Below are 12,075 nucleotides of genomic sequence, written 5' to 3' on the forward strand. Positions count from 1 at the left end.
TCTCCCTGTGTTCTACTCCACTTAGTTAAAGGCTCGTGGCAGTTAAGACCTACACTCGAACAACCCTACAGCTAAAAGAAACGCAACAAAATTTTTCTAAGGGTTAATGGCATGCGACCCTGTCCATGAATCAAAAGAACACACGGAATCAAATCAAAGACAGGAGCAAAAGCTTCGAACAGACCTCTTTTTTAATGCAAATGAATCACCCGTATCCATCTTGGATAAAATAAAAGAAGAAAACGGAAAAAAGAAGAAAACGAAGTAACGAAGAAACCCAACATCGGACACTTTAGACTGGTTGGTTGGTTGGTTCGGCGTGCCCTTTTTGCAAGCCTCTTCTGGCTTCTGTCCTTCAGTAAATAAATAAATTAACTAAATTATTCGTCCCTATTCAACCCTTTTTCTATTACCTTCTTTATCCCTCCCTGTTATTCTTATTCTCTATTCTATTCTTCTCGTTCTTATTCCAGTCTCTTCTATGTTATTCGTTGTTCTTCTTTTCTGATAAATGAATTGGGTTAAGATCGTCCCTTTCTCTTCTTGCAAGCGGGATTCCTCTTCTTCTTTTCTTTGTGTTCTTTTTGGTGGATTCTCTTGTCGTAAATTCGGAATGAGACGTGCGGCTAGGGCTGAAATTTGATACGGGCGCCGGCCGAAACGACAAAAGATGGCGACTTGGGAGATGGGGATTGGCGAGGTCGGTGGATGATGACAGATTTCGATGGGCTCTCGTTTGCCAGGTGAAAAATGGTTTTTTTTTTTCTTCCATTCTCGTGAAACAAAAAGGGATTCTTTTTTTTGATCTTTTTCGGGTTAGGTTTTTGATTCGTCTTGGGTTCCATCGAGATTGGTCTGGGTAATTGTCTTTTCGCTCGAAGGTTTCAAGGTAGATGTGTCTGAAGGGGATAGAGGAAATTTTGATAATCTTCTCTCATCTATTCTTCTCATATTATTTGGGTTTTGGGGGGAAGAAGGGTGTTTCGTGCAAAAAAACAAAAAGCAGGGATTTTCCCCCAAATTTCTTGGATTTTGGTCTTGTGTTTGAAGGTTAATGGGATTCTTGAGCATCATGGGCAATTCCTTTGGGTGCTCGGCATCCGGGGAGCGGCTGGTCTCGGCAGCAAGAGACGGCGACCTTCAAGAAGCCAAGGCTCTCTTGGAATACAATCCCCGGCTTGCCAGGTACTCCACCTTCGGTGTCCGGAATTCGCCACTCCATTACTCTGCAGCACAGGGCCACCATGAGGTAATCAGTTCATCAGTTAGTGTTCGGTTTGATATCTTGATCCCAATTTATTAGTCACTTTATGGTTGTTATTGAATTTGGAATCTTGATCCCGATTTATAGGTCAGTTTATGGTTGTTATTGAAGATTTATTTATGGTTTGTACATTCAGATTGTCTCTCTGTTGCTCGAATCTGGTGTTGATATTAATCTCCAGAATGTCCGAGGACAGGTGAACCTGAATACCCAGTCCCTATTTATGCTTAATTAGTGTTTTTATTACTTAATTGAGAATTTTGTTATGTTGCTATTCTTTTGCTGTAAGATCTTCCAGAATTATCGAATTCTCTCTTTATTTTTACCCTTCGATTGATTGTCTTGTGAAATTTTTGTAGGAAATTTGCTTTCACATGATTTAGATGTTCTAAAATTAAACACTTCTATTATTGTTTCCAGACTGCTTTAATGCTAGCTAGTCAATATGGTCACTGGGAGGTTGTTCAGACTCTCCTGCTTTTTAATGCCAATGTGAGTTGTTTTCATCCCCTCTCAATTTGCTTGTGATCTTGTATACGTGGTGTTGTTTCTTGCTGTTGTTCTCAGACAATTTGTGGAATTGGGCTATAGATTCACAGAACGGATTATCTCAATGGTGGAACAGCTCTTCACTTTGCAGCTCTAAGTGGTCACACTCGATGCATTCGTCTTCTTCTTGCTGATTATGTGCCAAGCATATCTGACTTTTGGAATATGATGAGGAGGAAACCAACCCTAAAAGTTCCCATTGCAAATTTTGATGAGAGGTCATGACATTATTTTTAGTCCTCATTCATGTTTTCTATTTTTTCATATGACTGTAACATAAAATTTTCTTCTTCTTCTTGTTCTTCTGTTTTTCCAGTTCTCTGTGTAAGATAGTTAACAGAAAGGCAGATGGAGGCATTACAGCTCTTCATATGGCTGCACTAAATGGGCACGCAGAGAGTGTGCGGTTACTATTAGACTTGGGAGCTTCTGTTTCTGAGGTCACAGTGGGAGATGGGACGACAATTGAATTGATAGGTTTTCTTTTCTCATATTTCTCATTTCTATTCTTGTTTGCCTTTGTCCATGAACACATGTTTCATCACTTTGTTGTTCTCGGACTGAGGTTTCAAGGTTCTCTTTTCCCAGTCGACTTGGGGTGATGAACTATATATATGTGAATGACCTGTTTGCTGTCTTATACAAGCCTAAAATAGCTTTCCAGGAGCCATATATATACAGTCTTGCTTCATGTTTACTTATTTATTATCCTTCAAAGAACTTATATGTCTACTGACATACACTTCTCTAATTTTATTTTATTTTGTTTTATTTTATTTTATTTTTGGTTGGTGACTGCTTGCATATAGTTAAAAGTTAACTCCTTGATTTTCCATGTTAGATATCTAATCTTTGCATAGAAAGTTAGTTTATCCTTCCCCTTTTCATTTTCTTCAGTGTTGAATTGTGTAGGCCAAAATTTTCACACTAGACTGGTTTTATTTGAGAGTTCGATGATCTGTGTACTCTACCGTTGATTCATTTATTAAGTTGTCCAATTATAATCAAAGGCTTCACTGATGTGGTGGTGGAATGATGAGTGGTACTTGTGAGTTTTTTCTTTTCTTTTTTCTCAATACAAAAACAAACTTAGAGGTTTCTTTTCAGTTTTTAGGATTTTCATAAGTTCTCATATATTAGAATGTTTCTAGAGCTTTGGTGAGTATTGTGTTTGCTTTTCTAATCATATTCTCTTTTCTTCAGTGGCACATGATAATGGGCCTCAACACTTTGTGTTTTTACTTACTTGGTTTGATGAGTATATTGATAAAGTTAAAGGAGCAGGAAATAATATATGTTAGTTGGAAGAGAGTTTTAATAAATATGTATAACAAGCAAACTGGCTGATAGCCCAGTGGTGGTATCCGTGCTCCAAACTGTAGGAGGTTTTTGGTTTGAATCCTGGTATGCTGTCAAGTATCTAAGTTAGGTGTTTCTAGTCAGTTGTGCTCCCACCATTATTTTCCGGAAAAAAGTAATGCATATAAGAAGAGGAAGCAGTAAAACTTGGATGATATTGTATACCGCCATCGGTTTTTATTGTCAAATGTTTTAACATACTAAAATCAGAAGATTAGTATCATCTTAGTGATATGATGAGAGAACTATTTGCTCATGAGCTTTTCTCATGTTTATAGACAGAGTTTTGCAGCTGTTGTTGCTTTTAAAAAGGAAAAAAAATTAAAACACGTGTTTATATGCATGATTTGTGAGCATTAAGACTTTTTGTTGTTCTAGATAATTGTCCTTTATCCCATGACATGAGGACTATGGGTGATAAAAGTCTTTCATGTTTTTAGTTGGACATAATTGTTACCAAAAATGGACCACAAATGAAAAATTAGGCAAAATTTGAAACTATGGTTCCTTTAAAATGGCCATCAGGCATGGCTACACCTTACTACTCCTCTATCAGAGTTTTCTCCTAGGACTGCATGCTCTGCAATTTTTCTCGCACCCTGCCTCTGCTTGCAAATGCTTCCACCCTTTCTTTTAAGTAGCTTTTACTAGTTCACTGTTTTATGAAAATGAATCCTAATGCAATCTGAATTTTGAAAAGTTCTATATTTCCCATATTTTGATTTTTCAAATCATGCGACTTTGATATAAAATAAAAAAAAGAGTATTGCCTATATTCTGGAGTACTTATGCTCATTTTGTGAGGATGCTTTTTAGGTGGTTTTGCATCTAATTTTTTAATTATTCTGATTCTGCACTTCCATGCTCTGCTCCACTTTAAGAGTCTTTAATTGGAAAGAGAAGGTTTGATTCATCGTTGCTATGATCGATTTGAATTTTTTTTATTGGTACATACATGACATGTTCTTCCCTTTTGCATTTTCCTTAAAAATTTAAGCATTTCGCATACTACAGTTAATTGTTGCATTATATTAGTTTTAGCATCCTGATGGTTGTTTTCATAGTGACACCCAGTTCTTATAAGAAAGTTGTCCTGTTCCCATTTAGCAGGTGCAGGAAGCACACCCCTTCACTATGCTGCTTGTGGTGGAAATGCTGCTTGTTGTCAGGTAAGTTAGTTTGATTTCCTTCTGTTTGCTGCCTCTGGAAAGCTGCGATACTTATTCGGTCCATGTGGATCTGCAGGTTCTTATTGCCAGAGGTGCCAGCTTAACTGCTGAAAATGCTAACAGGTATGTCTCTGACATATTAAACTAGTTATTTGTCATATGACTTGTTTCGATCCATATATAAATAATGCTCAAGAACACTGTGTGATGTGAGTTAGTTTGGTTTAGTGAAGTATTACTTGCTCACAGTCTCTCAAATAGACCTTTAGTGACATAGAAAAGCATTCACAATGAAGGTTTTTTTTATAGGATTTTTTGCATGAATATCCTTCAAAAATTCAAATTTGCGTGAATTCCCCCTTAAATTTATATTTATTTCTGTACCCTTATAAAACACTATTTTTACACAAATGCCCCTAATATAACGGTTCTTCTATAATAAAAACCATATTTATTTTAATTAAAAATAAAATAAAGTATTGAAATTATTTTTTATCCTCCATCGCGATCGTCTTATAAATGTTTTTTTTTGCACATCTACCCATTAACAGTATTTTAGTCATTTTAATTTGAAACTGTTAATTTTTTAACGGCGTTAGATAGCATGGGTACATATGCAAAAACAAGGATAAAAAAAGGATAGAATAACAAAACAAGTGTTTTACGAGGGTATACATTCAAATATCAATTTTGGGAGGGTATTCATGCTAAATTTGATATTTAGGAGGGTATTCATGCGAAAAATCCTTTTTATGAAATAATATGAAGTTATAAACAAGGGTTCAAATTATTCAATTTTACATATGGAGTCACTTGAAGGAAGATCAATGTTGCTAGGACTCCTAGAGCTATTCGTGGAAATATCTAGAAAGAAGTTGCATTGAGATTGGAAGCCAACTACCCAAACTATAAAGTTCCAAGGTTTTACTAGGTTCTGGGAAAAAATGTTTGTGAATGATAGCATGGATATTTGTGCCAATGCAGGAGAATCAGATGTTCCATTTGGGATCTCTTAATGCTCTGGTGCCTTGTGATGTCAAATTATTGAAGAATTTATATATTCCAAGAGAAAATGTCAAAAATTGGAACAACATATTTTGAGGATATATTCCAAAATGTCCACTTAGAATAGGCAGTGAACCTTTTTCATGGCATGATGTTAAAAATGGGCACATATCCATAAGCTTTCAATGCATACAAGTGTTACTGCAAGATTAGCCTTCTATCTGAGAAAAAGGTGTTCAAAATAGAAGTGACCCTCAATGGTAGCTGCACAGAAACTGTTATAACATGGTTGGAAGCAGAAGCTTATAATCCTACAAGAAATAAAACATGAAATCTTTGGCAATTCTTTCTTTATAATGTTTACTAAGTTTTCAGAAGTGGATTCAAAGAATGCCTTTGAGAGGCAATAAATGATGATGTCTTGTGCTAGTCTGAATCCTACATGGAAGGAGAGTTTGTCCTTGAATCCTGCGGACTATTTGTTATATAGCTGAGGATTCGTTGAGTATATCAATGATTCACTTGTTCTCAGTATGTTAACCCCAAGTGGCTTTTTTAGGTGCTTTATTCCTATATACTAATGGTCTCAATTGTCTGCTTAATCTCATATTTTTGCACATTGTTGTCACAGTTGGACTCCTTTGATGGTAGCTCGGTCATGGCATCGAAATTGGCTTGAGGGTATTCTAAGTAAACAAGTGGAAAGCCAAATACATATTCTTCCTTCACCATATCTCTGTCTTCCACTTATGAGCATCATGAGAATAGCCAGGTTAGTTAATTGTGCATGCTTTTGTTGTTTTTTAATTCTCTTAACTGGATTAGAGCCAACATTGTTTTACTAACTTGGTATTTTTCTTAATTTGTGGTTAAGTCTATTTCATAGTTACTTCTTCATATGTTATGCTCATGGCTGCTACCCTGCATGAGATATTCACCACTGATAGTATACTTGCTTCTTGTCCTCTTACATTTGAAATATTCACCATTTGATAAGCATTGTTTATCTATTCATCTCTTCCTTATATCTTTGCTCTTTATTCCGTGGTGTATTTATGATTTATTTCTGTGATGCTTATGCAATATTATAGTTGTTAATGATGATGTTTCATCTTCTTTAGTATGGGAACATCATCTAATAATTTAATATCCTTCTATCTAATCTGATGCTTTTGTACGTACACACGTATAAAATTTACATACATATGTACCATATATACATGTGCACATACATATAGACACGCACATGGTGGAGTGTGGCATATGTAATCACTTGTTTTTCTTTTTCATGAAATGGAAAAACAAAAGAGAGGATGAGATGCATTTGAATAAATAATAATAAGCACCAGAGGAAGGGCTTGAACCTTCAACCTTATGATTAACAGACACACTCTCTAACCAAGGTACTCTGCGTGCGTGTTCTTAAAAACACAGAAATTGGGATGGGAAAATGCAAATGAAGGGACAAATGGATGGTCAAACATGCTTCACGAACAAGCACATCAGGAGAGTTGGCGTTATATACTAAATTATATACACACACACACACATACATCTTTGCATGCATGCATGCAAGTATGTGGTACTGAATAGTTGTAGCTCTTGGAATTTCAAGCGTGAAAATAACTTCAAACCTGCAATTTTTCCACTAGTTAAACAAAGCTCAAATTTGCTTCTTAGATGGGGCATCTTCCTTTCCAAATGTTGAATATCATTCTCACGATCTTCCGTGCAGTCTGCCTTAATACAGAAACGGGGATTGGATATGGAAGTTCTTCAATTGCCTTTGCATCTTGTTTGTCTGCAATTAGAAATAGATACTAACCCTCATATATGCAGGTGATGATTACTGTCACATGTTTATCTGCTGTGCTTCAAGCAACAAATGTATTTCATGCATTAGTGTCCCCGCATATTTGAGTTAGTTGTTGCTTTAGTATAAGCTATTTGTTCTTTGGTCAGTAATGAAGAATCACTTCTAAGATTTTAGAACAGGCACTGCTGTTTCCATGTGGTATGTCAAGGGTGTTGGTCACAATAAAAGGAAAAAATTCCTGAGCTTTGAAGATTTTGTTCCTTCCCCTTAAAGATCCCTTGTTATATCTACACTCTGCTAAGTAGGTTCTCATAAATGGAATATTTCTTAGACCATGAAGGAGTAGATTTACCCTGGTTTCTGATAAGACCGAGGGTTTGCAGGTTTCTTTTTGAAAGTCTTGCATTGGTCCCCATTGCTGTTATAGGTATAGGACCTAATTAAGAAGCTCACCTAATTTCACCTTCTACAGTATGTTACACTAGAGAAAGTGAATAGCCTCAGATGACATCAAGCAGAGAAGTACTTGATTTTGACCCATCTCCCCGTAGAATATTGCTCTCTTCATTTACCTAAAGAGCTTTCCTCTCACCATATGAGTTACACAACCTCCATAATATGTCAGCCGCAAGACTCTTGATCAACTGATGCTAGTGAGCTGGTTCATGAAATGAGGCTCACCATCATCTAATCAAGCTTCAAATGAAGCATAATGGGCATATGAATGGTCCTAGAGAATATTGAAAGAACAAAATATTTTGCATTGTACTGTATATTAGTTTAGACAAGGTATACATGGATTTTGAGTATTGATTTTAATCTAGATGGACTAGGCAGGGTTATCTACAACCATAGCTGGTAGTCAATTGAGCTAAAGTCCTTTTTTAAACTTTTTTTTGCCTATGTCCTCCTTAAACTATGTTCTAAGCTGGTCACTGAGGAAATCAGAGATGTGTCTAGGATCAAACTCTAGAACTATGGACAAACAGGACAAACAGTTATGTGAAAAATAGCATAACAGAGAGAACATACATGTTGAGGTGGATGAATTTCTTAAAATCAAGCTAGTATGATGGAATAAATGAAGTACGGCCATGATAGCGGACAGTTGAAAAGTTGTCATCTTGGCATGCAAAGCAAAGAGTTTTTCTCACAATAAAACTATGATCTTAAGTAAAACTGTATGTCAGCAAATGAGATTTCTAGCACTCTATTTGACCATTTTAGCAGCTCTTCATTTCGTAAGTGTACTTGCATGTATCTTACCAAATGAGATTTCTAGCACTCTAATGGACCGATTAAAGTGGCTGTTCATTTTGTAACCGCACTTGTGTGTATCTTTTTTTTTATTTTTATTTTTTTGTGGGGTGGGGTGGTGGGGGGGGGGGGGGGGGGACTAGTGTGATGCTTAGGTTGTTGAATTTAATTATGTTTCTTAGTGTTTTCCAGTAAAAATACAGGATGATGCATTAGCTAATGGGTAAGCTAAGCTTTGCCGCAATGTCTCAGTAATTGCAGAAGGCTTGGTAAGGGCTGCAATGTCATGTAATAACAAGAGCCAGAAAAGAAGCATGAGATGCATATAATCTACTAAAGAGGTAAATGGCTAATTATATGTACATAAGGTGGCGATGTCACTAAATAGTAAGTACAATAACAAACACAAGTTAAAACATACATAGTATGCATTATATCTTAAGCGATGGCGTATATGTCCAATGATTGTAGTTCATTGCCATTGCTTTATTCATGTACTTAATAATATTAATATACCACTGGAGTGCACCTTTCTTGACCCCTGTCGCAATACGTTTGAAGTACTATAACATAGGTCTTGTCCTATAGATGTATGATTTTCAAGTCTGATGTGACTATATTGAATGATACATACTTTTCATTTGTAGCCCTCTCAATTGCTTTTGTCCTGGTACTGATTATTATTTTCTCCTCCTCTTTTTAATGGCCGATAGCATGGAAGAATGAGATTAATTTATTTTTGCTTGCTTAGTTCTGATGGAAGAAACCTCATCTGAGTGCGTTTGTAGGGGTTTTGCCTTAGTTTTAAACAAGTGGACATTGTTGTTTACAGAAAACCTTTTTTGAGGGGTTGGTTACTTGTTTTATATATTGCAGAGAATGTGGATGGAGAAATAAAAACCAATCACCTGCATGCATTGATCCATGTGTTGTTTGCTTGGAAAGGAAATGCACGGTGGCTGCAGAAGGTACATAGTTTTGAAACCTTCAACTGTATCTTGCTTATTTAAATCTACAGGAACTGAAAACAAACCCTTCATTTATGAGCGCTTATGGAATTCAGGGTTTAGCCTTTCTTCTTTTTACCCATAAAAGCAAACTTTCTTCTTCTATTACTTTTTTTTTTCAGACATCACTTAAACTTCTTTAGTTTGTTTTATATACCAGTTCTATAGGTTAAAGATGCAAACTATCTGCATGTTGAGTTATGGATGCCTTGCCAGCTCATGATTTTAGATTCTAACAACTTCCCATGGTAAAAAAAAAAATTATGCTTGTTGCTCAATTTTATATCATAACCTTTCCCCATTAAACTGGAAAGTCATTCGGAAAGTAGTAGTCTCTTTTCCAGATAACTTCTACGGATTCTTTGTACCCTGGAAACATGGATAGTTGCTTGTTAGTAATCAAGACATGATCCATCAAAATGTTTGACAATGTTTTGTAGCCTACTCTCGACCTGCTGTTATCCCTCGGAACTAGTGCGGGGGTCCTTAGTTTAAAGGCAATTGTGGACTCTGGATGGACTGCCATGAAATCTAAAAGGCTATCTGGTTTATGGGAAATCTACCTTCTTGGTTGCATGTTCAAGCATGCAACAGGGAGCAAGATCTTCAATTTTATAATCACGAGCATCGTTCATGTTGCAGGTTGCGATCATGAGTTCTGCACTAGGTGTGCTCTGTACCTGTGCTCCACCTATAGCACTTCAACCATTGTGGCAGGCCCACCTGGCTCTGTACCATGCCCTCTTTGCCGGCATGCAATTGTCTCATTTTTCAAACTCTCTGGCACGAGCCCAGTCAGAGAGTTGCCTAGGACGAGCCTATCCTTATCTCTGTGCACTACTTGCCCAGCTGTGGGCTCTGATTTAACCGCTTTGATGAGTACTCAGTCATGCAAGCCTGACTTCCACTGCACTCAGATCCCTCCTCTGGGTTCATCTTCTTTTCGGTCTCTCAGCTGCCAGAGGTTCCCATCAATGAAGCTGAATTCGACTCTTTGCATGGGAGCTCCAGAAACAAGCCCGTGCCTTGTAAGGTGCTCGAGATCAGGATCACTACGGCGGTCAGCTTCACAAGGGGAGAGCAACAGAAGATCATGGCTCTTTGCCCTTAACCAAATTGTTACTACTGGAAGCGGTTAGAATTCTCTGTGTACTTTGTTTGGGTTGCAATTCATCCCTATTCTTTGTTTATATCGTTCTCTTTTTATCCTTTTTTTTTTGTGCGCTTGCCTTCCAAATCCCTTTTATGAAAGTGCCAATTGACGTGCTGTTGATATTAGTGACGTATCCCATTGTTGTAAATAGAGGATTATGTGCTCTTGTTCTGTTGTATATGTGGGATCATCAAGCAGGCTATTGTTTTCATTTCTTCTTCTTCCTTTTTTTTTTTTTCCGGGTTCTTTCAATTTGTAAGTGAAGAAGGATATTGGTGATGCTTTTCTAATGCACGTATTTTTTATCCTTTTTTTTCTTCTGCGTGCCTGCCTTCCAAATCCTTTTTATGAAAGTGCCAGTGACGTGCTGTTGATATTAGTGACTTATCCCGCTGTTGTAAATAGAGGATTATGTGCTCTTGTTCTGTTGTATATGTGGGATCATCAAGTAGGCTATTATTTTCATTTCTTCTTCTTTTTTTTTTTCGGTTCTTTCATTTTGTAAGTGAAGAAGGATATTGGCGATGCTTTTCTGATGCAAGTACTGAAGGTGAGAAGGTGTTTGTTTGATACGTTGCTGTTTGTAATTGGAACCGCCATTTAGGTTTTGTACTAGTGTCAAAATATCGCAATGAAATCTTATAATCATTAGCATTACTGATAGGAAACAGAATGACCTCTCATTCTTTCTCTGACACACAACACACGCATACACAATTCATTTTTTCTAATGAGTATAAAGTTAAACTGAGCACATTGTTTTTAACTAATGCAAGACAAGTTCTCAAATGAACACTAGCTGGAAAATGTTAAGGTTGATATTCATAGACTTGGGTTAGAAACTCACAGCATGTGATATAAAAGAATTCTAGTTTTAACCATTAATTTCAGTTGAGATCCAGTTCATATCAGATGCATGGATTGAAATCCACGGTCGCAGTCATTGCATCTCACTGGTAGCTTGTGCTGATGAGGTAGTTTAGAAACACATTGGTATTTGTGAGGAAAGTGGAGAATTGGTTAAGATGAAATGGTTATAGGCAATAGCCATTTGAAGCGAACATGGTAAGCGTGTTTGAATTTTGTTTAGATGTAAGGAAGGCAAAGGGTGATGCAAATAGGACATTTATGGAAGATATGGGTCACAGAGAACATGGGGAAAAAGCTTGCATACTTGTCACTAGAATTAGAGGTGCAAATGAACCAAGCAGAATAGTAGATTGCTTAAGCTTGGCTTGTTATTTGTTACATAAAAAGGATAATTGAGCTTAAGCCTAGCTTGCTCTTCTATCACACCAACAGAACTTGAATGAGATTTTAATCTAGCCAATCCATGCTCCTATTCAGTTTTTTCCAAGCTTAAGGTGCTTGTGCTCGGCTATCTGTGAGGTGAGCTTCAAAATACGTTCAAGCTTGACTCTTTTCCTAGCTGAATCATGCGCGAAAAAGTTCGTCGTCAAACCGAATCAAAGCTTTTTATGAGTAGCTCCGTTGTT

General features: G+C 36.8%; 1 protein-coding gene across 2 annotated transcripts; it reads left to right on the plus strand.

The window, feature by feature from the left end:
* Positions 1-447: 447 nt before the first annotated feature.
* LOC103710468 (probable E3 ubiquitin-protein ligase XBOS32) lies at positions 448-10,899 on the plus strand. 2 transcript variants are annotated; one of them, XM_008796181.4, is made up of 11 exons: positions 448-743; positions 1,051-1,249; positions 1,401-1,460; positions 1,685-1,756; positions 1,856-2,031; positions 2,130-2,290; positions 4,280-4,341; positions 4,418-4,464; positions 5,978-6,118; positions 9,296-9,387; positions 10,069-10,899. In XM_008796181.4, the coding sequence occupies exons 1-11, from the start codon at positions 709-711 to the stop codon at positions 10,563-10,565; spliced, it is 1,542 nt and encodes a 513-aa protein (XP_008794403.2). In that variant the 5' UTR covers positions 448-708; the 3' UTR covers positions 10,566-10,899. The 2 variants fall into 2 exon arrangements, with proteins under 2 accessions (XP_008794403.2, XP_008794404.2); XM_008796182.4 differs by having other exon boundaries at positions 449-743; positions 4,283-4,341.
* Positions 10,900-12,075: the final 1,176 nt, after the last annotated feature.

The sequence above is a fragment of the Phoenix dactylifera genome, chromosome 7 (assembly GCF_009389715.1).
Source record: "Phoenix dactylifera cultivar Barhee BC4 chromosome 7, palm_55x_up_171113_PBpolish2nd_filt_p, whole genome shotgun sequence".
In the NCBI taxonomy this organism is placed as follows: Eukaryota; Viridiplantae; Streptophyta; class Magnoliopsida; order Arecales; family Arecaceae; genus Phoenix; species Phoenix dactylifera.